Here is a 27,405-nt window from a genome sequence, read left to right on the forward strand (position 1 = left end):
TCTTTTTTCTGGCAATGTTTAATGAGGCTAATTAGACTCAGGTGTTTTCCAGGGCGCTCAGCACCTCAAATGACTGTTTTCACCACCAGCAGGCTCTTTTCTTTTCAAATAGTAGAGACGCAAACTTTTTTTTTTTTAAATACATACATAATAAATTCAATACTTCTTTTTTAACACATGCAAAAATAAAAATAATGCATCGCTATCAACTTTTGCTGCTCTTAAGACTGACAGAATAAACCCAGCGTGGGGGCTGCACGCTTTTTCCAATGCATTAAAAAAAAAAAAAAAAAAAAAAGCGGGGAGGAGGGAGGGAAAGTTTTTGCCCTGCCTCGCGCCAAAAACTTTTCGGAATGTTTTTGGAAGTTTTGTATTTGAGTCCTCCCGCGAGCCCTCCCGCCCGCCAGGGGGCGCTGTGGGGAGGCGCCAGGCCGCCGCCAGGCCGCTCTCCTCGGCGCGGGAGGTACCGGAAGTGGAGCCGGAAGTGGCGGCCGGCGCCCCGGGAGGCTTCGCCGCCGAGAGCGGCCCGGCGAGGGGGGTGAGTCTGGTAGGGGAGGGTCTTGTGTCTCGGGATGGGCAGGGTACGGTCCGGTGCCTCGCAGCGGCGTGAGCTCCGGTGCCTGCAGAGCCAACCCTGGTGAGGAGCCCGGTCGGTTGGGCCCCGGCGCCCCATGAAGGAGCGCGGTCGGTTGGGCGCTGGTGAGCCCCGGTGCCCGGTGAGGGGCCCGGTCGGTTGGGCGCTGGTGCCTGGTAAGAACGTTGGTCGGTTGAGCCCCGACAAGCCCCGGTGCCTGGTGAGTTGCCCGGTCGGTTGTGCTGCGGTGCCCAGTGAAGGAGACCGGTCAGTTAAGCCTTGACAAGCCCCAGTGTCCAGCCATTCAGGCCGTGGTGGCCATTGAGGTGGCAACCAGCAGGGCCCCGGGGCGGCTGCCCCTGCCCAGCCCTGCCATGCCAGGCCAGGGGCCATCAGGGGTCCGTCGGGCGCTGCTGGTGCTGGTGGCCACGCTGGGCTGGCTGCTGGCCCTGCAGCTGCTGCTCGACCTGCGAGCACTGGGGCTGCTCTGCGGGGTGCTGGCGGCACTGGGAGGCTGGCTGGGCCCCCGGGCCCTCAGCCCCCCCGGCCGGCGGCTGCGGCTGGAGCGTTTTGTCAGCTCCCTGCGGCCCCAGCCCCACTGCCCGGCGGCCAAGGGGTGGCTGGAGAGAGAGATCGCCAGCACCGTCCACAAAGTGGTGCGGGACTTCGTCGCCTCCTGGTACCGCACCGTCAGCAACGAGCCGGCCTTCGAGGCTGAGGTGGAGAAGGCCATGATGGGCCTGGCCGCCGAGCTGAGGTGGCGGATGGGGCGAGTGGACCGCCAAGCCCTGGCCCACCGCCTCCTCCTCCTCTGCGGCCATCACTTGCAGAGCTACCTGCAGGCTCGTGAGGCCTTGAGGGGTGATCCAGAGGGCAACCGGACCCTGTGGCAGGAGTACAGCCTGCTGGTGGGGCCGCACCCTGCCCTCCGCAGCCCAGCAGCTGAGGTGGGCTACGCCCGGGCTGCTGTGGAGATGCTGCTGCGGGCGCTGGTACCCCGGCCCCACCTGGAAACACGGACGGGACGTTTCGTGGTGGTGGAGCTGGTCGCCTGCAATGTGCTGCTGCCAGCCATCAGGAAGATGGCCGATCCTGACTGGATCAACCTGCTCCTCATTGGGACTTTCTCCAAGAAGCCCCGGGGTGAGGAGTTACCCCCTGCACCCCCAGTGCCTGATTTCTTACCCTTTGTGGTGCACACGGACGCTGCTCCTGCTGGGCTGCCCCCCTCCCCGAGGGTCACGGAGGTGCCCAGGCAAGAGGCAGGGGCTGCTGGCGAGGAGGGAGAGGATGTGGCGAGCGGGCTGTGCCACACAGAGGAGCCTTTCCTCCGCCCGCGAGCCCTGGGCTCCCTCTTCCCCTGCGAGGGTATGGAGCTGGAGTCCCCCGCGCCCGATGTGGGCCAGGACACAGACCTGCTGGTGCCATCACCCGCGGGGGAGTTCCTCGATGAACCCCTCCAGGACACCTCCGCTGTGCTGGAGGGACCGGCCACTTCGGAGAATGGCGTGGGGGACCTGGAGGAGGGCATGGCCACCAGTTCGGATGCTGGCCTGCTTCCCACCTCTGCTTTTGTGCTGAGCTCCTGCCCTGACATCCAGATCGACCTGGCAGTGGAGAAGGAAGAGGAAAGCCCAGCTGTCCCCAGGAAGTCCTCCTCGCAGAGGCCTTCCAGCTTGGGGAAAGATCTGAGGGCAGCAGAGGGCCCACCACAAAGCCCCCCAGACTCTGGGCAGACTCTGCCCTTGCTCTCATCCTCCTCTCCAACGGCTTCCATCAGCACCTTCAGCTTTGAGCCCCTCAGCAGCCCCGACGGGCCGGTCGTCATCCAGAACCTGCGGATAACTGGGACCATCACTGCCCGAGAGCACAGCGGGACTGGCTTCCACCCCTACACCCTGTACACTGTCAAGGTAAAGGGTCCCCTGGTTGTCACCCCTTTTCCAAGTTCTCTGCCCTGGCAGGGGCGCACATGTGGTTTTGGAGACAGGGACTTGCTCTGTGTGTGGCTCAACAACAGATTTTGTCTGGCAGTGGGGGATTATTGGCCACAGTGGCTTTTCCAGTGGCTGTTTGGGTGCGGGATAGGGGTTCCCACTCGTGGCCAAGGGTCGCGTGGGGCTGGTTGAGTGTTTTGTATCCTTTTTTTTCATCATGAGGGGTTTGTATACTGTGCAGTTGCTTGTTCTTCAGGGAAGGGTCAATGTGAGGAACCGCTGGATGGGGCCTCTGTGGGGTCTGTGGACTGTGGGACCAACAGGGACCACAGCACATCAGGAATCTTTTGGGGTAAGGATTATTGACTGTTGCCTTCCTCCTCAGTATGAGACAGCCCTGGAGGGTGAGAGTGCAGGCAGCCTTCAGCAAATGGCTTACCACACCGTGAACCGCCGTTACCGGGAGTTCCTCAACCTCCAAACCAGACTGGAGGAGAAACCGGAGCTCCGCAAGTTCCTGAAAAGTCAGTGCCTGCATGAGCTCCCTTAGAAAATCCTTCTCCCTCTCACCCCAGTCCATGTTCCTCTGCTCTGAGGGTATCCTGTCCTGCATGTGCAGCTCTGGGCTCTTTGTGATGCCCACCTCCTCCATTGTTCTGTGCAGAGCTGACTGGAGGAGAGATTTATTCCTTTTGGCAGCAAATTCCAGTGTTTCAAAACATCCTTGCTCCTGTTCTGATCACAACACTTGCTTTTGTAGTTTTGCACTGTAACAGTGAATAGAAACACCGGTATCTGCAAGCATGTTGCTTGCATGTAAGAAAGGAGAGTAGTATGGGTTGAACATAAACTTTTTTAAAAAAGAAAACGATGTTTCTTCTAATGCTACTTATGTATAAAGCTTCATTAAATTTAGCCTCTTCCTACATAATCCTTTGGTTCTGACAGAGCTGAGGGTTTGGCTGGAAAACTGCTTTGTTGAGAATTTTGGGGGCTCTTTGAGTGATCTAGAGTCCTTGTGCTAAACTGGTGTTCTTGCTTCTTTGAACTTGAAAGGCACGGATGATATGAAGTCCAGCAGAATGCAAGTTCTGTATGGATTTGAGGTCTAATTCAGCTACCCTGCTTTGAGGGGCATATTATCTTGGGCTGATGCCAGGCAGTGCGTAGTGGTAGTTTTAAGCATGAGAGCATTAAGATTTTAACAGAACTGTTGCAGTTTTCTCAAGCTTGCTAAGGGATTTGTTTCCTTTGTAGATATCAAAGGCCCAAAGAAACTGTTCCCTGATCTCCCGTTTGGAAATATGGACAGCGATAAAGTGGAAGCCAGAAAAAGTCTGCTAGAATCTTTCTTGAAGGTGAGATACTTGCTCGTGTGCCCCTGTGAGCTGCTTTCCAGCTGGGGACAGCTCTGTACTGACAGTGGAGCACATCAGATCTATTCCCCAGCACTTTACACGATTGAGCTGGGAAGTCGACTCAAAAAAGACCTAAAGTTACATCCTTCCTTGCAGCAATTGTGTGCGGTCCCTGAGATTGCAAACAGTGAGGAGGTGCAGGAGTTCCTCGCCCTGAACACTGACGCCAGGATCGCGTTCGTCAAGAAGCCCTTCGTTGTCTCCAGGATAGACAAGGTAGACAAGTGGGAAACTGGTTATCTGAGCCACTTGCAACTGCACCCAGATGTGCCTCTTGGGCTTCAATGTCTACGTATGTGGCTGCTGTGGTAGTAGCCAAAAAACTCAAACGCTTTCTGTGTAGCTGGGCTCAGCTTGCCCAGAAAGCCATAAAGCTAGGAAGACTTGGAGTCCATCTCAAAGAGCCTGGGGGTTATCCTGGAAAATAGAGCGCAAGTCTGAAAACTCTTAATTCGTATTCAAGGAATAGGAATATATTGAATAATTGACGGCACTGCTGGCTTTTGCAGATCGTTGTCAATGCCATTGTGGACACCTTGAAGACGGCGTTCCCCAGGTCAGAGCCCCAGAGCCCCACAGAGGATCTCAGCGAGTCTGAAGTGGATGGGAAATCTCAGACAGACGGGAAGAAGGCTAACAAGTAAGGGCTCCCCCAGCTTCCCCCATGCTTTATGCACAACACGGATTTCATGCCTAAACCAACTCTGTTGTGGGGAAAAGACTTGGTGCTTTACCTGTTGTGGATAAGATGTTGTACTGTAGCCAAATTGCTTTCTCTGTCACCTACTGAGCAAGGTTATTTGAGTTTCTGTTTGGATAAAGGATTTTCTAAGAATGCTCAGCTTTTCACAGAAGGTGGGTTTCCTCCTGAGGGACCTATGGGGCGGTGGCACTTGCCAGCAAAGATGTTGATGCTGCTGGAAAATTGCTTTTTACCCTTAAACATGCACATGACCTATATATGTGGTGAGTCACTGCAAAATACAGCTGTAAGGTGTCTACCTGAAGGTTCACTCCTGCCTTTCCCACATGTTTCACACAGTGGCGTGCTGCCTTGCCCAGCAAACATCTGAATATTTATGTAGGAGTAGTGTTTAAGGTCACTGCATGTATGTTGCTCACCGAGTGTTTATTTGGTGTTGCTGGCAGTGACCAGCCTCATTGTGTTCATCAGTGATTCTTCCCTTACAGAAGGGAAGGTTTCTGCGTGAGTATGGCTGTTTTTTTCCGGAAAAGAGACGTTTTGCTAGAAAAAGCTGCTTTGGACAAAAAGGCAAACCAAAAAAGTACAAGTTTTGAAGCATCTTGGCTGAAAAGGACATTCCTTAATGATAAACAAGCTATTTTACAATTTGTCCCACAATCCCAAACGCCCTTCAATAGCCTCCTTTCTGTGTGTGTGTGTTTACGATTGGATTTCCCAATCCTGCTGGGTATGTTTCATCTCAGAGGCATTTCTGAACGCTCTCCTGTGTATGCTGCAATGCTTACACCTTGCTGAGCAGAAATGCCTGTATCTGCATGAAAATTTATGTCACATACATGCCAAAGAAGGTGGATGTCAGAAAGCCTTGGCTAGGCCTGTGTGTAGTTGAGGAAAAGCGCCTTAATGCTTTTGTTGCATCGTTTTACTGCCACCTCTTCGTTATCCTGGGGGCAGATGCTTTTTTTGAACCACTTTAGGTCTTGTCAGACTGCTTAGCTTGGACATGACACTGGACAGAGGAGGCTGGTCCAGGTTCTTGGCTGAGGCTGGGAAACTCCTCACTTGCAGTTTGCAGAGGAAACCTTGACTCTGGTGTGTCTCTCCTCTTCAGGTCCAGGCTGAGGTTCTCATCCAGTAAAATTGCTCCAGTGCTGAGCGTGAGCGAAGCGCATGACAGGATCGTGTACTCAATCAGGGAGGGCGGCGCTGTAAGTTCAGATCCCTCTCACCATCCTTTCATGATCCGAATCATCGCCCTGTTTGGCTGCTGGCTGGGAATAATCCACGTGCACAAGAGTTGTGGCTGCTGCAGCCTTGTTCCTGCCCGCCAGGTTTTTGCAGAGAGGCGATAATCAGTCGTAGTTGTGCTGGTAAAACCACAGCAAGTTGCAAACCAGGTGGTGGGGGGCTGTCTGGTGTGTCTGGTCAGCTCGGGCTGGGTGCAGCTCACTGCTGTGGTACTTTTGTAGGTCTCTGGCACCCTGTCGCTGGCAGCTATGGAGTCCTTCATCCAGAAGCAGGAGAAGCTGCTGGAGGCAGTCCCCAGCAAAGCTCCTGAAGGCGAGGGAGGCAGAGAAGCGAAGGAAGGCTCCGTGCAGGAGGGTATGGACAGGCTGGAGCAGGGGACACATCCGGACACGGACTCTGGTGAGCTCAGCCCCTCTGTCAGTGCTTCAGTTTATCTCCCTCAGTACTGCAACAGCTCCAACATCTGCAGGCTCAGCTTGCAGGGGCTTCAGTATGAGGAGCTGGTCTCCTGCCCGTTGCACCTTGATTAAAGGGAAAGCAAACTGCGTTTTTCCAGTCCTCTTAGGCGATTGCTCTGGTCTTTATTGCTAGTGGAAGCAAACTGGGTCTTGGCTCAGTTGTGTCACTGTCGATCTTCACCTTAGTGTACTCAGTACAGTTACAGCAGAAATAAGTTTCTTAAGGACACACTGCTTAAACTGCCAGTGTTATAAAATCAAGCTCTTAGAAAAATGGCCAAACGATGTTTTCTTCGTAGTCTCCAAGTTACCCTTGATATGTCCACGGACCTTTTGAGATTCAGTTAAATTTGGATAGATTTGGTGGGAATAGCAAATATGTAATCCCAGTTCAAGGAATGATATTCCTTTTCTGGTTAGAGATCCCTCCTCTGAAGCACAGGAGGCTACGGCCTCTCAGAGCGGTTACGAGATTATCCTGAACACGAACAAAAAATATGTTCTCTAATCTTTTTCTTGGAATAGCTGAGCTGTATCAGCTGGAACTTTCCAAAAGTTTCACTCCAGTGGTTCAAGTTTGGCAAGCTGTGACTGAAAGCATGTGCTTGTGACAGGATGGGTCTGTTATTCTGAAACTTAGCCTGTGCTACCAGCTTTGCCTATAATCTTTGAACACCCGCCCGCAGTTGTTTTGGGTGTGCTGGGAAGCAGGACTGGAATTGGAGGCCACAGAGCCCAAGAGATACAGACAGGCCGAGTTAGCTGAACTCTTAAGGAAATTTAAGGTAAATGATGTCAAATGCCTGCAGGTCTGTGATGCTTCAGAGCCGAGACAGGGCAGGCTGGTCTGGCAGGGTAAGGGGGATGAAAGTCTGGGGAGTGGCTGGCTAAAAAGGCAACTGGTGTCTGTGTCTGCTCACTGGGTGACTTCTCGGAAGAGGTTGACCAGCAGCTCTCTGAGAAAGGGGACTTGGACGCTACAGGAGTAAACAGAGCTTGTTGAGGATGCTCTTTGTACGGGGTTATGGTAAAGCTGAACAGCCTGCTCCAGCTTTCGCACAGGGAAGTTAAGTCTCAAAGCAAGTGAGGAGTAACTTGCACATAGCCCAGAGCAAGAGGCACCAAATGCACTCGTGCCTTCTCTTTTCCAAGTGAAATGGCCTGGAGTTAATTAGTCCAGCTCATACGCAGCAGGGAGAGGAAGAGGAGGGAAGGAGAGGTGCTGGGGTCCAGAATCCCTCTCCCCTTTATCTCCAGCAGTAAATCGCGTGTGAACAGTCTCGTTGGCTCTCTGTAGGCAGTGGTTGAAAGATCAGGCATTGGGGAATGGCAGAGCAGGGGAAGCTGCTCTGCAGGAGCTCCCTCTGCCAACAGAGCCGACGCGGCAGCCTCAGGTCGGGGCTCTGGCCTAGGAGTGGTTGTCTCAGGTTTGTGGTACATCAATAAGCTCTGATGCTTTGGGGCCAAGCAGCATAGAAATAATTCTCTAGCAAGCAGAATGTGTTTATGCTGCTGGCTTTGACATCCTCCTGAGGGTCAGAGAGAGGTTTTGCTGTCCCAGGTCTCTGTCACCAGGGATATGTGGGCATGTGTGTGGGTTTTTGTGTGAACTGATACATCTGGTTTATCCAGGTGTGGTTCATCCATCTTGCTGCTGAGACTTGGACCTGCCACACGATGGCAGCGTGCAGACACCATCCGGAGCCTTGTGCCTGAAAAACTGCACGTTGGAAGAGGGGAAAGTGTTGGTGAAGACGAGGAAAATAGTCCTCAGCAATGTACTTTTCTCCTGGCTACAGTCGCTGCCTTCCTTCTCACCTGTTTTGGGCACACTGCCATCCCCGTGCGTGGACTGGGATTTGATAATCCCCCAGTTTAACTAAGAAGGAACTGGGCAATCGGAGCAACCACATTCTGGGCTTGGTAGGGAGGTTGGGACTGCTTGGATGAAAGTGGAAATGAAAGAGAGAGACTGAGGCAGGAGCCTGGGCACGTGGCACAAGGTCCTAGGCTGGGGAGAAAAGCAGTGAATTTTGGATGATGCTTTCCACCAGATTTGCTTAGGCACTGAGTTGTCTTCTTCATCTGACCCTCCTCTTCCTTCTGCCAGACTCTGAGACAGCATTGGCTGACCTGGCCCTGGACGTGCTTCGTCTGCTGCTGATGGATCACTGGAGCTGGTTGTGCACGGAGAACATGCAGAAGGTCTTCCACCTGCTCTTCGGGACCCTCATTCAAAGGTAAGGCCTCAGCGACCAACCTCACAGCTCTCTGAGGTGGCATTGCCTTTGGAGTTACAGTCTAAAATGGAGCTCTGAATGCAGATAAAAATGCAGCTCTGAATGGAGCCGGAATGCAGATAAATGCTTTCCGTCGCAGCAAACAACAAGGTTCTGTAATGAAGATGTCGTGTGTATGTAGAGTAAACATCTCAGAGGTGTGCACTAGGAGCTGTTTTCCCCGTGAGCAGCAACATAACTCTAGTGAGCAGCCTCCTATCCTTTAATAACAGGGGAAAGGAAGGATCTGGCCCTGGGAATGGGAGGATTCTCGCCTTATGAAAGGGCAAGAGTGCCCAACTCCCTGGCTTTCCAGGGAGAGACTGTCTTGTGGTCTCTCGCTGCCCAGGAGCTCGGCTTGTTTTTTCTACAAAAGGAGAATAAACAGGCCCAGGGAACAGCAACTTGTCAAGTAACAGCTCGGAGTGTGTCCTCCCAGGGCCTTTGCTCTCGCTGAGGCACCCCTCTCTGATCTGCGGTGGGCCAGTGGTGCCCGTGCCTTGGGCAATGACCCGCAGATGTATTAGGGTCAGGCTTCCTTTCCAGCTGGTACATACTTGCCAAGCTTTTCTGGGGCCAGTACCTCTGTGTGGTAAGGCACTAGGCCAAGACACACAAACAGACAGCATTTCTGTTGTCTTGTGTAGGTCGGTGCCTATCACTAGCTGAGGAAATGGTCCTCTGGAGTAAAAGGAAAGCCTTCCCGAAAGAGTTTTGGCTAGGAGGAGTCTTGGAGCAATGCTTTTCCCACTCCTGCACTCTTTCTTCTCTCGCAGGCATTCAAAGCCAGTGTCAGAATGTGCAGGGCAGCACATTATAACCAAGCTGGTAAATTAAGCTGACCCTCAGCAGAGGTTGCTGAAGCTCTTTGAGGTCAGGGGCTGCTGGCCATCGCTCCCCAGTCTGTTTCCTTGGGTGGGAGGAGGTGGATGTTGCTCCCATTTCTCCAAAATGGGCTTTGGTCTCTTGGGGAATGAGCTGGAACCCAATCCTTGTGTGTAAGCACAGAGGTATGAAAGCTTGAATAGGCACGTCATCACCTCCTAATAAGCTGTGTCCCGGTCATCCAGGGAGCCTGCAGCACCGACACGTGGCATTGGTATTTTCCACTAGAGAAGCTGTCACACACACACAGAGCACATGCCTGGCTCTGGAAGAGGTGAAGGACCTCCACAAGTTGTGCTGGTGGAGCAGCATGAGGGTGAATGTGTTTGCAGCTGCTCCGCTGCGACAGGTCTGGCTGAACCCACGTGTGCTGCAGGCAAACCTCTGGCTGGAGGTGGTGTTGGGAAGTCCCGTGGCTTCTTGGTGTCGTGATCAGGGTGTAAATACAACCTTTTGAATGATCCCTGTGCCCCTGGGATGTGTCCGTGCTGAAATCTGTGCTGGCTCTGCTCTTGTTCTGGGACAGTTGGGAGGCCGCAGGTCGGGATGTGGAGAGGACGGGGGGAAGGAGCTGCACAGTGTGAACTGACCCGTTGCCAGGAGGATGGTGTTGCTCATGGGTTGCTGCAGGGAATATTTTCCTCCCCTGTTTCAGGGGAGTCACCACCCCAACCCAGAAGGCTGTCCCTGGGACAGTGCTTTGGTCTCCTGAAAGGGAGGAGTGTTAGGGCAGAGGTTCTCCTATCTTTAATCAAGGGTGGCAGGTTTTTAGTGAGCGTAAAGCCCACGTGGAGGGCTGGGGCTCAGCAGGATACTGCCCTGAGAGCAGTCAGGGTCTGCCTGTCGTGAAAGCTGTGATCTGGCAAGAGAGCAGAGTTCAGACAATGCCTGAGACGGACATGCAAGACGAGGCAGGCAGCTGCCTTTGCGGCGGAGGAGAATTGGGAAGGGGGGTTCTCTGTGCTGGCTTGCCATTGCACCCTGTTCCCGAGCCACACAGAAGGGTGGCTGAGACCTCTTGTACTCCTGGCTGGCCCAGGTGGCCACTGCTGTCCTGAGCAGCTCAAGAAGTCTCTAGCTCAGACCTGCTGCCAGCTGCCTATCTGGGAGCACAGCGTGGATTTGGGGATATTTCTCTTCCATTTAAGTATTTGCAACTTGATCTCTGCTCGGCCAGACCTGGCACAGCCCTGGCACTGGCATTCTGGCTGGCACTGCGTCTGGGTACCCTTTACAGGTGGAGAAAATGCCAGAAGCTGTTCTGGGAGCTTGTGCTATTCAGGGTCTCTGACAGGCAGACAAACGCGGGGCGGCAGATGGGCACGCATCCTGTCTCTAACTGTTGCTGGTCACAAAGTACAAGTAGGCATCATCTCTTCGAGAGGTGAGGGGGTCCCCTCTTCCTGTCAGTGGCTGGGTTAGGTGGTGGGTGGTGGAAAGAAGGTGTCCCGTCAGTGGTTTGGGTGTAAGAAAGGGGGTTGCTGCTGGATACTCCTCTGCCAGCTTGTATTTGGTGAGTAGCGTGCTGCTCCTGCAGCCTTCTCACAGCTGCCTTCATGGACATTGCTACCTGTCTGCACCGAGTGTCCCTCATCCCAGAGCAGAGTAAACAACAAAAAAACCACCGAGAACACAGTCCAGCTTCTCCAGAGAGCCAATCCCCCTCTCCTTTGGGGACTTTCTCCCTTGGGCTCGTGGTGCCCACAGCATCCCCTGCAGTGACACCAAGTGATTGCTGTGACCGGGCTGTTGCTGATTATGGGGTCTCTGCATGGAGCATCCCACCACGCTCCTTTTTCCCCTCTTCTCTGCAGCTGAAATAGCTGGAGCCAGGCACTATCAGTCTCCCCTGACTGTCAGTTTAATGGCAGCCGGGGAGAGGAAGGCTGTATGACCGAAAAAGGTATTGTTAAGTAAAAGGGAGCCCGCATCAGCGTGGCGCTCGTCCCATTATGTAACAGGGAGTGATCCTTTTTCGGAGCCGAAAGAAGAGGTGGGTGGAGGGGAGGTGGAGGGGCTGGGAGGCTCGCTGGGAGCCGGAACGACTCCGGGGCCGAGGATTGCTTCCAGCAGCCTCTCCGCGCGCTGGGTCCGTGCCTGTAAACAAACCCGCTGCCCCGCTCCGGCTCCGCACCCCTCCTCTGTCCGGCTCTGCTTCCCTCCCACGGGCTGGAAACGCGGATCTCTCTTTCCTGGGGAGGCTGCAACGGGGACCTGTTTGCAACGGGGAGTAGATAGGGGCTATTCTGGGCTCTGGGGGTGTTTGGTGGAAGAGCTAAAAAGCATTTGGAGAATCCGTGTGCTTTTTAGAGCCTTGTGAGTCAAAAGAGGCATTAAAAATACGCGGCGACCCGCGCCGTGGCTGTGACCCCGCGCTCTGCCCTCGGTCTGTCCCTGACGGCGTGATGGTCACTGGGTCAGGGGTCTGTCAGCACCACGACGGGCTGGGGGCAGCCATGGAGCCGGGGTGACAGCCACCGGCTACCAGCTCGCCGTGCCCTTCAACTGCTACTGGGGGGGTGATTCTCCCAGGGCCACATCTGCTTCTCTCTCTGGAGAGGAGCCCCAGCAGAGTGCCCGGATCCTGGGGATGGACCTGGGAGTATTTTAGGTGCAGATCCAGGTCTGTATGCTTTTCCTAGCTCCTTCCCACACCACAAGAGAAAGCCATGACACTGCAAACCCTCGAGCGGAGGGAAGGTGTCTCGGCGCACCCCAGCTGTCCGCACCCTGTAACCTGAGCGGGTCTGGGGCGCAGAGTCCGTGCCGGCGCTCGGAAGCGCCTGTGTGTATATAAGGGAGCGTGAGGAACTACGTAGGTGGCTTTGATGGTGTCGTGTTCCACTGAGCATGAGTTAAAATAAATGCAAATCACCCCAGCCTTACCCGGGAGCTCAGCACCGCTTGGCCTGCTGTTTGCTTTGGGTCACTCTGGTGTTCCTCCAGATTTTGTCCCCTGCCCCATCGTTCATTGGCAGAGCGGCTGGGTTTGGGGAGGTGATGTTCCAGTCTGTGTGAGATATAGAGGGAGAGCCAGGGACGCTTTGAGACTGATTAGAGATGACCATCAGGCTTTTATGAGAGTGGTTTCTTGCAAGTTCTTCTAGCTCCAGTTCCCTTTGCGAGTCTGGCTAGCTTTGGCTTCTTCTCCTTGTAGGGTTTGCTCTCCTGAGCTGGTTCTCCCAAAGTTTCAGCCTCTGCTTAACTAGCATAGGAAAGGAAATTCTGTCTGAGCTCAGATCCAGCCTGGAGCTGAGTCCTGGGCTGTGGTCTTGCAGGGAGCCTGGCTCTTGGGTGCTGCCGTGAGGGACACTGTGCCCTGGGGTGGGATCAGAGGAGAGAAGGAGCCCTCGGGCAAAACACAGGTTTTGATTATGTACACTAAAACAGGGCTGGGTGGTCCTGGGGAGGCTGTAGCAACAAGGGCCTTGTCTTTGATTTGGATCTTGCTGGATCTTGCCAGGCGTCACTGGGGGTCAGGAGCTGGGCAAGGCCACAGAGGCATGATAGTCTTCATCTTAGCAACAGTAAGTCTGGAGCATCTGAATTCTTTTTACAGCCTGGATTTTGGCAGGGGGTTCAGTCTGTTAGGGTTAGGATCAACGGGTTGGCTAAACCCGGTCTAAAGACCAAATGCCTCAACAGAGGCGGCCCTGCTTGCCCATGGAAATGATCTGGGCAAGGTTTGGCTATGACATGTGTGCCCCCCCTCCATCCCTGCCTCATTGAGAGGTAACGGTTCAGCCACGTGGCTGGTTTCATGAGCCCTCCCGCTGGGGGCTCGCTCAGCTTCCAGCCCCACCGAGGGAGAACTTCTCAGACCAATATCCATGGCCTGTGATTGACAAAAAGGTCTGGGTTGTCAATTTAATGGGGCAGCAAAGGGTCCTTGCAGCCAAGCTGGGGGCCCCTTCAGCAGCCCAGATATCTGCACTGGAATGGGCTGCCCAGGGCAGGGGGGGAGTCCCCATCCCTGGAGGGGTTGAAGAGTCGGGTTGACCCAGCGCTGAGGGATCTGGTGGAGTTGGGAACGGTCAGGGTGAGGTTCATGGTTGGACTGGAGGAGCTTCAAGGGCTTTTCCAACCAAGATGATTCTGTGATTCTTATGCATGCACAGTAGGTTGTTCCAGAAGGTTCTCATTTTCTCTGGCTTGTACGTGTGCAGTTAGGCAAGTTCTGTCTCTGGGCAACAACAGGAGGCGGGGGGAGAGAAACATCCCACCACACTACCTCTGCAGAGCTCGCTCCGCTTCTCCCCCACAGGGCATCCCACTTGAGTTGTTTGAGACATCCTCTTTACGAACAGTTTCCTGTTTATGAACAGTTTGTGACGTGACACACGTCTCCCATCCCTCCCTCAGCGGGGATGCAGCACGGTGTCCGACCATTGCTCAGGATGGGGTTGGGGGGGGCTGGTGCTGGGGTTACCCCCATGCACAACCCCAGGCTTGCCCTTGCCTTCTTACTGTCCTCTTGGCTGCGGTGCTCTGTGCCAGAGCCTGACGATGTCAGCCCAGGTGTTGCGGGCACTTGTGCAACTGCTGGCGTGAGTCAAGGAGCTCATAGCTTCAGGGAGTTGCGTGCTGGGTGGGTTTTCTTCTGTTTTTTTTCTTCTTTCTTCCTTGATCTCTGTGCCAACAGAACTGGCGAAAACAAAGACCCTTGGCAGCCTCCTTGATCCTCTTGACTTGAAAGTGCCACTGGCATGTAGTGTTGCCTGACCCTCTTAAATGTCCCTGAGTAAACCTGCCCACTCAGGAAGCCAAGCACCTGCAGCCCCGGGTGTGCTGGGAACACACTGCCCATGGGCAAGCAATTCTGCCCAGCCCTGGCCGCCTGGAGCCCCTCAGGGGCTGTGAGCCAGACCTCATCTCGGTGCCAGCTTCCACCGGGGCTCGCCACAAAGCTGGGCTGCACATGTGTCACCCGGCGTAGGGGGTATCCTGGGGGGGGATGTGGCTGTGTGTGGGCAGGCATTTACTGCGGAGGCTCCCTGTTCCCTCCCGGGGTTATTTCTGAAAAAGACATTAAAGCCACAGGTTGACTCGTGCTCTTCAGGAGAAGCCGGGAAGGTTTATGCTAAAGCTGTTCCCAGCGTGACTGCTCCTGCTTTCCTTTGGTTTTGTAGCTGGCAGGTAACTTACCCCTCCAGGCTGAGTTTTGCTGGCAGAAAGGAGCTGCCAAAACTGCAATATCAGTGCAGCTGGGGCAACTAAATCCTTTCGCTGTTGTTACCTGGGGGGGTTGATTCGGGCACGTTTAATAAGGACCTTTGCAACCACCTGGCGAGGGGCTGTGCTGGCAGGCCCAGGTACGTAGCAGCAAAGGTCCCGTCCCTCCCGCAGCGCTGCAAGGGTGCACCCTGGCCTAAAAGCCAGCAACAGAGTTTGTATATAGGGAATCAACCTTATGGTATCTTCCTCCTCATCTCTGGATTTGGCTGTTTGTCTTGTAGCTGCAAGGAGCAGTAGAAATTGCAGGCCTGTAGTATGTCAGCAAAAGCGATCTTCGGGACTGTGTGTATGTAAAGTAAATAAAAATCAGCTTGGAAATGGGCCTCGATTCAGTTGTCTCCAAGCACCTGGAAATTTTGGATCTGACTTTGAGTCTCTGTCCCAAACAAAATTTTTTTTTCCCTCTTCTAGAAGCAGCATTCTTCCAAAACCAGCCACTAGAATGAAGTAAGCACTCTGTGCTTTGATAACAATTGCAACATTATTTTAACTGCATCTCTCTTTTTTTCCTTTTGATTCTCTTTCAGCGATGAGATACTTGCCAGGTTTTTTTCTAGATTTAAAAAAAACCCAAACCACAACAACTTCCTCTTTCAAATAGAGCAGATGAAGAAGAAAGAGATTGGGAGGAAATAACGTCTGCTTGTTGGTTTTAGTTTCCCCTGGCTCGTGAAGGGTTAATGGTGTTTTTATGTATTTTGATTCTGAAGTGGGCTAATGAAGCAATCTGCTCTGAGCAGGACCTGGCTGAGACAGCCTGGCCTCTCCCTGGGGCACCGCTGAGAGCTTAATTGGCTCAATAAATACTTGATGAAGATGTTATCAAAAGCCGGGATGCTTTGTTAAAAATCAAGGGATTTTGGGGACGATTTTTTTTTTTTAAATCACGTAGCTTTCTCCCCCTTTCCTGAGCCCCACGGCATCGCAGGGAGATCTGACTTGAGAAAAGCAAAAAAACAGAGCAGCTCGGTGAATTCAGTGGGGAGCAAAGACGTTGGGAGTGGGAGCCCTGTGTGTTTACACGATTTCTTTTTGCGGCAGGTGTGTTTTGGAGAGAGCAGCACAGAGCGGTGCCCCCAGTCCTGACACAGAGGTGCGGTTTCATGCTTACAGGCAGTGGGGGATGATCTCTTTTTTCCTCCTCTCTGCCCAACAGTAAAACATCCCGCATACCCGCTTCTCACAGGGCTTCTTCCAGCTCCACCTCCCACTGCCTGGGTCAAGCAGGTAGAAAAATCCTGCTGCTGTACGCCGGTGAGTTTAATCAAGACATGTCGGCTGCCAGTGCTACTGGTGTGAGCTCCCTGCAGCTTGATTTGTTTCTTGGTTCCTTCGGTGCCCCCACCCTCAGGGGAGCTGTGCTTGGGGGGTGCAAGACACTCTGCTCGAGGAGAAGGCGCTCAGCCACTGGGCCGCTGCCAAACACTTCATTACCCCGTGCTGGGGCAGGGGTACAGGACGTATTGTTCGTAGCATATACAATTGTAAACTTTTTATAGGGCAGCAGGAGAGGAACATTTCCAGTAAGGCGAGAAGGATAGTTTACTTTTTGCATGTGTGTCTTTGGCCAGAAGCTTAAAAGGACTCAGGATGCTTCGTATTCTTTGATTTATGGAGGGCTTTTTTTTTTTTTTTTTCCTTTCCTGTTTCCTTCCTCCGCGAAGGGTTTACTGATGGCCGGGACAAGTGTGGGTTTGCTTTGAAGGTGTTTTTAAGCTGAGTGTGCCAGCAGTCGGCTGCACGTGTTTCTTCTGGCGGCTGTGCCGAGAAGGTGGACCTGGGCTCAAGTAGCAGGTGCTAAAAGCCGAGCCTGGGGGCAAAAGCTCTAGGTTTGTGTTTTTCCATTCTTCTAACTGTGCCCGCTGCAGCTGTTTCTTCGGTTTTACAAGCCTTACTCAGAAATGTTTTACAGTCAAAGCATTGAAATGTTGCTCTTTCAGAGCCCTTGAGTTAAGGATATTCTTGTGGTTTGAGGCACGATTTGGGGAGGAATTTGGGGGACGAGGACTGTGAAGGGAGGGATGATCCGGTGATTTAAGTACCAGCCTTTCTTGATTTCGTAAGAGTCAGATGCTTGAATGCCTTGTGCTGTGCTTCCAGATGTTGCCTTTTTCTTAAATCTTTTTCACTACCTTGGTCTCACGGGCCTTTTTTGAGCTTCTGGTTAGCCATGCCGTGTTAACTGACCTCAGGGAAATGGAGGCCTTGTTCTGGGGTGGAAAGTAGGAGATGTTGAGCTGGACTTGCTACTGTTATTCACGGCTCATGTATGTTTATAGAGCTATTTGTATTTACACAGCTAAAGCAGACTAGTAGGGGCTTTCTCATCTTTGTCATCTTCCTAACGTGGCCTTCAGTTTGTGTTTGTCTAAATCCTTAAAATCCCCAGTTCTGGGGGAATCGCATTGCTATTGCTTCAGATTTTAATTACAATCAGCTTATTTAACTCAACCTTTACTCGGCTCAAGTGAACTTAGCAGTTCTTGCCCTAACCTTGATGGATGAGCAGAGGTTTACCAGCTTCTAGCAGCTATTTGAGCGTACCATATCTTTTTGTCCTATTCCTGGTCCATCTTTATTTTCCAGACCAAGCAAATCCAACCTGTCCAACCTTTACTAGCTGAGCTGAGCTCTCTCTATCTGCAGGTGAACCCTCTGGGTAGGCCACTTAAGCGAGTGTATTGAGTTCACAGGAGCCAGGTAAAACCAAGTCTGTACACTGTGTTTTGCCTGTTGCGGACTCATAGTCTGTCTTTACTGTAGGCTGCTGTTCTGAGCAGCCCTTGTTGCTTCTAGGTGCCGGAGGAGGGCCAAGATATGTACCCCCCAGGCCTTGTTTCTCATTCCCAGGGCATTTCTGCCGTTCCTATCTTAATGGGCCCCTTCAGCTGACCTTGGAGTTCCAGCTTAAGCCATGGCATTAAATCGGCTCTTTTTTAGCAGCCATTTCATTCCTTCATCAGCAGCTATTTCAAACAGAGGACCCTTACAGCATGGGCAAGTTATGCACCTCCAGACTAACATCCAGGACTTAGTAGCCTTTGCAGTCTGTCTCTCTGCACTGGGCATTATCAAAGCATTTGAACGTCTGAGCCCAGGAGGTCACTTTCTATCTATTTCTGGTCTCAGCTGAAGTGTAAGGAGATGGTTTGGTGATGGGTTTGTTTTTCTTTCTTTCTTATTAAGGCTATTTCTTCATGAAATAGCAGAATGGAAATAGTAACTCATCAGCCATCCAAAAAAAAAGAAAGTTAGGTCTATTTGTGTTTCTTGCTGGATTTATTTCTACCTGGGAGCAGGCGTGTGTGTGCTTTCGATGTGGCATATGGATCTCAAATGCTTGGTCCTTTAATAGTATGAAAAATCATCTGTGATCTGCTGGTGAAGGTCAGCTTTGGACCAGCACGTGTTTGGAGTTCCTGTGTAAGAAGTGTGAGGTGTTATTCCTGATCCTGGGGCAGCAAGTCTGCCTGATGGAAAGGTCAGTTTGCCCTAGAAATCTGGGGTTTACTCAGGTGGGATTCTTCAGTAAAGCTTGGTGTGACCCTCCCTGAGTTGCAGGTGCATTTGTGAGAGCTGAGGTTTTGCTCCTTGCCATTTAATAACTGTTGCTCATGCGTGCCCCTGTGTGTGTTGTGTAAACGTGGCGTGCGTCCCCCAGAGCGAGTGTTGGCGGAGAGTTTAACACGTGCACGTTGAGAGGAGGGAGGAAAACTCTTCATGGCAGGTTACTCTGTTTTGATATTTTCCTTTGAAGCGTCTGAGAGCATCAGCTGCTCTCCCAGGGAGGATGCTGAGCCAGATGGACCAGTCTTGACAGTTCCTCTCTTCCCAGTGCTTTTGGGATGGGGCCGCACACTGACAGACCGACAAAAGGGAACCCAGAGCACAGTGATTTTAGTCTTCCTACCGTTTTCACCCCGCTTTGTTTTCTCCTTCTTCTTTCTCATCCCCTTTCCTGTCTAGTTTCTTCTTTTTGTCTACTTTGTGGTGCCTCTTCCCCCTTTCCTAGCAGTGGGCATCCTGCCATCTGAGCACCATGCGATGGTCAAATTGTCTTCTTAGGAGCTTCTGTGGCACAGGTGGGGCAAAACCGACAGAGCCATTCTCCGATCCTGCCCTTCGCTATCCAAAGCGGAAGGCAGCGAGCTGCCAGGCTGAGTGAACAATCCATCAGTGGCATTTTGCAACTGTGGGAACTAAGACCCGTAAGCACTTGCATAATCACAGCGTGTGCATGTGTGATCAGATTTATAGGTGTTACTTCCAGGCCTCGTTGCCTAGTTCTGGTGGCTTTATGGAAATAAATGAGCTAGAAATGGTAGGTTGTTTGTACGGGGCCTTCCAGCATTTGTCAGTTCTCGGTCCACTCTCGAGCTGTCTGGAAACACGTGCTATATTCTCTTAAAATTCAGCTTTCACTCTGCTCACTATTTGCTTGATTTTTTTTTTTTTTTTTTTTGCTATTTTAGGAACATTCCTAAGAAAAAGAAAACTTATTCTTTGCTTTCTGCAAGCTTTTAAAGGATGGTAGGTGGCTGTTGCTGAGATGAACTTCAAGTCAACGTTCAGTCTGATCTCCCTAGATGCAGGGTCGTACTGTTTGCAACTCTGCCCCCAAGTCTCTGCACTTCTGTTGCTTGTCAAATGTTTTCTCATTTAGGAAAGCAGGTTGCATAAGAAAACATGTTAATGAAAAAACATGTTAATGAAGGCTCTTACCCCTAGAGGAGCCACAGTTTAACACTTTAATTTGGTTGGGGTTGGCTGGAGGGTTTAACATAATCCAGGTTATTAAACTCTACTGATAGCTGGAGATAAAAACCCTTTTAAGCAGGTGTGTTTCAAACATGGCCTTTTCCCAGGCAAGACTGTGCTGTGACATTTTGTCCTCTAAGACAGGTAGAAGCTACGCTTTGCATCTCTGGCACTATCTTGTAGCAACCCCAGTACTCAAGGTCCCTGGTGAGGCTGAATGTAAAGGCTGCTTCCCCATTTCCAGCGCCGTTACTGGGATCCCCAGGAGCACTGCCTGTGCTCTGACACATAACAGGCCTCACACCTGTACCAAGGCTTCATTTTCAGGTTTTTTAATGGACTTTGCTTTTGCAGCTGACATTTCCTAGGTGTGCATCCTTCAAGAACTGCAGCTAGACACCTCGTTTTGTGCTGAAGAAGGGAGCATCGTGTGGCAGCCCTGGTCCTGGCGATGGCTACCTGCCGTTCCTTTGCCCCTGGTTACCTTTAGGTGTTGCTATTCCCAGCTCTCCGCTCGTGTTGCGTGGGGAAAGACGCCCTTGGCCTGAATGCCTCGCCTGAGAAGAATGCAGACAGTCTGGCAGAGCGCAGGTTAAATAAAGTTTGCCTTGGCAGGGCCCATGCTCTTGGATGTACTATGAGCTGCCGGGGCGTAGTGGTGACGGAATTGCAAGCACGAACACCAGCTGCCAAGAGGAACGGGTCTCCTGGCCCTGCTTGCGGACTCTTCTCCTCTGGGACTCTTGAAGTACTGGCGAAATCGCAAGTCTTCTCCCTACCCAACCCCGTGCCGACGCTCCCCTCTTTGCTCCGGGCCCTCCTGCTGATGAGGACGGCGTCAGCGGGGCCGCCGAGTTCCGGTCTTGTTCAATCATTGGGGACCCTCCCGTTGTCCCCTGTGGCGTCAGGGATTCGGCCTCTGCTTATTCTGGGGTGAAAGATTTTAAGCAGTGGCGAGTTTTGACTGACAGCTGTGGCTTTTTCTATTACACGGGGAAGTGATTTCACGCCTGGGAAAGAGGGTCTGCCTGATTGATTTAGAACCTTTCCCCAGCCAGCGCTTGGGTGGTGCAGACACATCTCCCCCCGGGCAGGCTGCAGACGCCTCCGAGCCCTAACGTGGAGCAGCATTCCCTCGGCCCCGGGATTTGCAGGTTGTTACCATGTAAAGGGCATGGTTTTGGCCCAGTGGGAGGGCTGACCAGCAGTTTTGTTTGGCAGGTACCTAACTTGCCTTTTAATAGACGTGCAGCGCGGGGTTTTGGATGGGAGCGGCGATGATTTCATTGCCTGCCACCAGTGGATGGAGCAGGACTGGACAGCAGGGAAGCAGGGGGATAAGAGGGAGTGCAAAGCAGCAGGATATTTGTGCCTTGCCATCCTGGGAGCGTGTGTTTGGGTCTCCAGGCAAGACACTCTTGACTATTTAAGTAGCAGAGGGACTGATGAGGGGAGAACTGGTTGCCAGGCCACGCTCGTGTCCTTCCAGTCAGTCACAGGGCTTGTTTTAGAGTTAAAACAGCAATTTTGGTGATTCTCCCAGCTCTTTCTCATCTCTCCCATCTTGTGTGTGGACATAACTTAAGAACTTAAGGCCAGTTGTACCCCTTAGCCGTGCTCCCTTTAGGCACCAGTTACTCAACTGGTTTCCTGCAGGCAGCAGGGCGATGGAGCTTCTCATGGCTTTTGCTTTTCCACCATGACTTTGCGTTAGTGTCTCTCTCTATAAGGTGGGGGAACATCTACATACTTCTGTGCACGGGGAAACTCAGCTAATTAATACTTTTGAAAATGTTTAACGTATAGAACTGCATAACTCACCCAGCAAACTGATTTCTCTCTCCAGGGCCTCTGGTCGGTGGAAAGCTCATGATTTGGTACCAAGCCTGACTTTTTCTGACCTTTCTTTCTGTCTCCCTCTACCCACAGGTGGCTGGAAGTCCAGGTGGTTAACCTGACCTGCACCCAGCGTTGGGTCCAGTACCTCCAGTTGCTACAGGAATCCATCTGGCCTGGAGGGGTTTTACCAGCAGTGCCTAAACCAGCCAGGACAGAGGAACAGAAGAAAGCAGCAGCAGAGCAGGCCCTGCAGAGCCTGATGGGGATCTTGCCTAGTAAGTGTGCCCCAGAGATGTGTCAGCTGCCCTTGAGAAAGGAGCAGTGGCAGGGGGAGGCTGAGGAACCCTCCGGTTCGTTGGCATCTCTGGAAATGTGGTTAAACCCAGAGATGGAGTCTGCCTGTGCCAAGGCACTGAGAAACGTTCCTGACCTTTGAGGTTTGAATGGTTTCCTGCAAGCAAAAAAACCCACAAGTTTCCCAGTTCTAGGTAGTTTGCATAAGCATTCGGGGAGCAGCACAGCTCAGGGAGAAAGGACACACGTCTTGGTGATTCCCAGATGCAGAGGGGCTGCGTACTCTGTGCTGATGGTGCGGTTCTCGCTGAGCCAGCTCCAACAAGGTAGGGCTTAGGAAAGCCAGTGCCACGCCGTGCTCCCACCTGCTGCCAAACGGTGCCATTGCTGAGAAGAGCCATAAAGCAAAGCCTTTGGCTTCTCACTCTAAAGGGTGGCTTTTCCACCGGGCTGCAATCATGAGCCCAGCTGCACTGGATTTCCCTCTCTTGAAGTTTGACACGGGGACCTTTGGCATTAAAGCTGCTGCTGCCTAATCGTGTGAGTGCAGTCTGAACTTTGAACTCCTTGCTGCAGCGTAAGTGGCCTTTACTATCCTTTGGGAATGAAGAAGCACTACCAGTCTGTGCCCTTCCAGCCTGGAACCCTTTTCTGGCATTTAGTCCTGTCCCTGGCTGTTTTCTGTCATGGTAATGCTGGGCACGAGGTGCCTCAGGCTCAGAGCCCCATCACAAACTTTGATTTAGTACCCACCAGCAGCAGACTGGCCCTGTTTTACTACCGTGGAAATGTGCAGTTCCTAAAGCTTTGTCTCTGACCTTGACAGATGTGATCCAAGAAATCCTTGGAACCAGTAAATGTCGGATGAGCTGGAACCTGGTACTGGAGTCCCTGGCCCAGCCTGTGATAAACAGGTACGTGGATTATAGTCTCTTTACCCCAGTAGCCTTTGCAGTGGGGTCTGTAAGCTACACTCAGGGCTTCGCCGTGAGATTCACGCTGCCAGTTTCTTGGCACAGAACATATCTGGATAATTATCCTAGAGTTATACTATCAGAGGGCATCTGGCTTGCTTATTATGAAGGTGCACGTCTAGGACCTCGGTCTGGCTGGAGATTATTGAGCCAGTCTTGTTAATTATGTTGTTGGGCCTGCTTAGTTTGTGGATGTCAGGGGACTGTCAGCAGAAATAAGACAAATCCTGGCTTAGTTTGTTGTTTTTAGAGGAGCTCAGGGAGCTGCATATAGCCAGTGTTTTTCTGTACACCCATCGCTGTGCATTGGAAGGCAACGTTTTTGTGATTAACTGCAGAGAAATGCATGTGCCACCTCGTTCCAGGAGATACATTTGTGTTTTCTGTGCTGCTCAGCAGCTTCAAACACCCACTGGTTTGGGGGGTGGAAAAAAACCTGAACCATCCCTTAAAACATTTCTTCTAGGGTACGAGATCTTTTGTCTTTCCCCTGAGGGCAGTCAGAATCCTTCTTCCTTGCGTGAGCTTTGGCTTCTGCGTGTCTGGAGCTGATCTCCCAGCTCCGCTGTGCCCTGACCAGCCTAAGCTTTGTCTTCTCTCCATTTCAGGCACCTGGTTTTCTGCCTCTTGGACATTCTGCTGGAGTTCTTGGTGCTGAAGGGCTCCAGCGATGAGCTCGAGACCGCAGCTGTCGCGCCATCTGCGTCTAGTGGCCTGGACAAAGCAGGCGTTGCGGCACATTAACCAGGGCTGGTGTAGCCAGCGGTGGAGGAGAGAAGCAGCCACAGGCATGGGATGATTTGATTTTCAGTGTTTACTGAACATGTCTGAGAGCTTCTTGTAAAGAATTTTTCCAGCCAGTGCTAAATGAGGCTGCTTCCAGGCTTCTCTGTTTTGGCTGGGTGATGGATTAAACCCAGTGTCAGGGGCTGAAGATGCTTTTCTGCTGCGTAGCGCCTGTTCCGTTGCTGACCTGATGGAGAGCCTGGAATGAAGATGCCAGGCCTCTGCTGTGCTGGACAGCTGGAGAAGGATATGCAGGCTGCCCACAACCCCTGTTGTCTTGCCCCACATTTCTGACCATCTTTAACATCTAAAGGCAGACAGCACAGATTTGCTTTTGTGGCCTCAGGCTCCACCTGGCACTGGCATGCAGAGACTTGACGCACCGGTGTGTTGTTGGTAGATGTTTCTCCAGGACAGGTGAAGGGAGGACCAAATGCTGTCCCTGCTCTTTAAGCAGCCCACTCTGTGCCTACGCAGCACCATCCATTTTACCAGAAGAAAAAAGAGGGAGAGAACGGAGCATGGAGATGTGGGTATAGCCCTGAAGTCAGCATTGGGGATCTATCCCACCTCACTGGGAGGTCGAAAGCAGGGCAGAAATCAAAGCTGCTGTCCTTCCTTAGGGACGAGGATAAGCTGCCTCCCGCTGCCACTGCTCTGACTTGGTCTTGTTCTGGCATTTTTTGGTGCCCAAGCAGCAGGATGCAAGTAGGGTAGACTCTGGTCCTGGAAAAGAGGATTGTCCCCAGGCTAAAGAGGAGTGGTAGCTAGGCTGGACTTTAGGATTACCATGTATTTTGCCTGCTGAGTCACGTTTTAGTCCCAGACACTGTCACCTGGAAGGCACTGGAGGAAAGGAGCTGACCCATGTGTGACACAGAGCAAGTAAATCAGCTCCCACACAAAAGTGCTTGTCACAGCAAGCTCTGGAATAGGAACACCGGCCGCATGTTGTGGACAGCCAGTGGGTTAGACCGCAGTGACAGGCATGAAAGCACCTCCTTAGCTCTGTTGTCACTGTGCTTTGGTTTGCTCTTCCTGCTCTTGCAACAGCTGTGTGCAGAGGGCTCTAGAAAGCTTGTCAGGTCACGATGCCCAGTGCCACCCAGCACAGAATGGCGTATCGATTTGGCAGCTGCTTTTCCGGGTCATCCAAGACTTGTGTGGTTTTGCAAGCTTGGGCTGCCCAGCTGACAGTTTTGTGACGAGGAAAAATGGACACGGAGGATATGGACACGGAGAATATGCACCAGCACACCAGTTCGGTGCCCTGTTTTGGTGTATTTCCTGGGAGAAATATGAACTGGCCAGCACTGGGCTTTGCTGATCAAGGGGATACTGCTCCTGGCGTTGTCTACAGTTTAAAGTGCTTCGAAGAGGAGACCTCGCAAGAGGGAATCTTGCAGGATCCCAGCTAGTGTCCGTGTTACAGTACCAAACGGCACATTTCATATGGCCTGCTGCTTCTTGGAGCTGGATACTCTCTGGCATGTGTGGAGAGAAGGCCGTGTAACTCCAGCATGTGGACTGCTGAAAGCAGACCCTGCTCTTTCCAGAGGCAGCTGCTTAATAATGGACACACAGCTTCTTGTGTGCTTCTTCATGCTTCTGTTTGTGTGCATGTATTGTATGAAAATACAGGGAAGGACTGGCTTGCTGTCAGCAAGTGTATTTTAGGGAGCTCTAAGGGCATCCCGAGATGAGGCAGAATCCAATGTAATGAAGCAAAGCAGTTTTGCATCGCTTACCAGAGCCATTTCTCAGCCGTGACTACTTAGAAAAGGAGGGAGCAGGTGCATTAAGAGACTTAAGAGTAGGTTAGGCAAAGCGTTGGAGAATGCTCCATGTGGGATAATCCCAAATGGCCAAGCAGCAGGTTGGGAAGCAGGACTCCCATATATCCTTAAGCACGACATCTGCTTGGAGCAGCCACTTCCCCCTGTCTTTCACTGCCAGGCTCCTGTTTCCCTTCTTTCTCCTACTACTTCCATTTACTACATCGCCTGCCTTGAGGAGCAGGAGAAGGAGCCATCAGCCAGGGTTGGTGCAGCATAGCCCTGTTGTGTTTGGTGGCTTCCCACATGCTCTTGGTGCGTGCGCTTGCTATCACTTCCTTATTAATTTTACGGGTTTGGAGCACACGATTGGAGTCTGTCGTTGATTAGGGATATCATTAAGAGGGTGTTTGTTGAAGAGGATCCTTCAGAGGTGGACGGCAAAATACGCGCTGCCAGCTCCACGTGAGGGCAAAGGTCTAGCACAGTCCTTACAGACACTGGATGTGATGTTGGAAGGCCGAGCTTACATTTCTCCTTTGCCAGGAAGCCCGAGCATCCCTGCCCTTAACCCTGACCTCTGGTATTATGCAAATGACTCAGTATTCAATCCTCCTGATGGAAATAATTTGCGATTTCTGCTGGCGGGCTCTGAGGAGCATAACTTGAGAGCTGGCGCTTCGCTGGGATGGCGCAACCCTGATTTGGGGTTGTACCAGACAACTGCTTGATCTGCACCTTTCACCCAGGGGCCCCACAGCCTGCGCTGTGCAGACTCGCTCACGTGGCAAAGCAGCAACATCTCCTCTGAGTTTCCGTGGGAGGCGCTGGGGCAGAGAGGGATGAAGTAGGTTTACTCGCACGTGCTCTGAAGTCAGTGGCGGAGTTGGGAGCAGACCCCGGGAGTTTGGATTGCAAGATCCTTGTTTTAATCTCCACAACCCCTTTTCTTTTCTTAGAGTGAGGAAAACAGAAACCAGGGTTGCCAGAGCCCTTTCTCATGCTCTTACTGGCTGGGCTTCAAACTCCCATTCTCTCCTCCTAGATCTTAGTCCATTCTCACAGCTGAGGTGAAGCTGCCCAGGAACAGGGCAGGAACAAGTAGCCCCTCTCTGTATCTCGTTGTTAAGGAATACAAACTCCAATAAAAAGCTCAGCTTTTTTCTATTGCCAGTTCTTTGCCTCATGGTAATTTTCAGATTAAACTGAGCATGACGGTGGCAAAGGCAAACTTCTGCATTCAGGTGGGCTGAGAGTTTATTTCCATTGGACTAAGACTAGAAATACTGCTTTGGTAAAACAAACAAAGCCAACAAAAAACCTTTAACTCGCTCTGTGTGTCATACTCCCAGCAAGCTCCCTTTTTCTGCAGGAATTCGTGCAGAAGGCTCTAGATACCTCTTGCTAAAGGGAGGGTGGTGACAGCAGCCAGATTTGATCTCAAGAAGAAGTTGCAGGCTTCTGTCATGTTAGCTACAGGGCAGTACAGGCTTCAGGTGGGTGCTCAGCTCTCGAGGTCCTACTGGATGTATGGGATCTGCTTCCAGCCCACCGCTTGCCAACTGCACTGAGGAAAGCGTTTCATCTCCCCCTGCCTCAGTTTCCCCCAGTGCTGGCTAGTTAGACTGCAAGCAGGGCTGCTCGCATGTGTGTGTGTGTACAACACAGAGTGCAGTGGTACAGAGCCTCAAGGCACCACCGTAAGCTAAACAGTAGTTGTTGTGTTGAACCAGAGCTTGTTTTTTGATTGTGTTTTTCAGGGAAGAAGAGAGTGCCACCACACACTGACTCCCTGTTGTATTTTCTGTATTCAAACCTTTGTATCAGCTATTTGTGGGTGCAGCTACTCCAGTCAGTGTAGAAAAGTGCTGTCTTGAAACCTGTTTTGTTAAATGGGGAGCAAAATGCTGCTCCCAAGCACTTGTGACTTCTGTTCTGACTCTGTGTACAATAATACTCCGTGTCAAACTTGTTTCTGTGTTTGGGTTTAAAATTCACCCTTGCCAAGAAGCTGCCTGTAAGTCAACCCTCGGGAAGGGAAGAGCAAGTAGGGGAGAGGCAAGAAAGCCCAGTGGGAAGGGGGGAGCAGGCATCTCCCCGGGTGTCCTGAAACGCCTGGCTGGTGGCAATGGGTCTGGGACAGTGGTTTGCCCTCCTGGCACATGGTGGCATTAGTGGGACTGCTCAGACATGGGAAAGACCAGAGTCCTTAACAGCTTGGTCAGAAATAGGAACAGTT

General features: G+C 52.0%; 1 protein-coding gene across 7 annotated transcripts in view; it reads left to right on the forward strand.

The window, feature by feature from the left end:
- Nucleotides 1-454: 454 nt before the first annotated feature.
- SNX19 (sorting nexin 19) overlaps nucleotides 455-27,405 on the forward strand; it is a 32,684-nt gene continuing 5,733 nt past the window's right edge. For 5 of the 7 annotated variants that reach the window (XR_012632273.1, XR_012632274.1, XM_074894786.1 and 2 more), the window contains exons 1-10: nucleotides 455-2,487; nucleotides 2,897-3,035; nucleotides 3,769-3,869; nucleotides 4,026-4,145; nucleotides 4,439-4,569; nucleotides 5,747-5,843; nucleotides 6,105-6,282; nucleotides 8,452-8,581; nucleotides 21,428-21,612; nucleotides 22,458-22,545. Coding sequence is in view for 5 of the 7 variants with exons in the window: in XM_074894786.1 (XP_074750887.1) it covers nucleotides 949-2,487; nucleotides 2,897-3,035; nucleotides 3,769-3,869; nucleotides 4,026-4,145; nucleotides 4,439-4,569; nucleotides 5,747-5,843; nucleotides 6,105-6,282; nucleotides 8,452-8,581; nucleotides 21,428-21,612; nucleotides 22,458-22,545 (2,708 nt within the window). In the remaining 2 variants the exon portion in view is untranslated. Of the gene's footprint in view, nucleotides 2,488-2,896; nucleotides 3,036-3,768; nucleotides 3,870-4,025; nucleotides 4,146-4,438; nucleotides 4,570-5,746; nucleotides 5,844-6,104; nucleotides 6,283-8,451; nucleotides 8,582-21,427; nucleotides 21,613-22,457; nucleotides 22,546-23,213; nucleotides 27,139-27,405 lie in introns of those variants that run through there. The other 2 variants (XM_074894785.1, XM_074894783.1) reach the window with 2 other exon arrangements.

Source organism: Strix uralensis, chromosome 26, assembly GCF_047716275.1.
Source record: "Strix uralensis isolate ZFMK-TIS-50842 chromosome 26, bStrUra1, whole genome shotgun sequence".
In the NCBI taxonomy this organism is placed as follows: Eukaryota; Metazoa; Chordata; class Aves; order Strigiformes; family Strigidae; genus Strix; species Strix uralensis.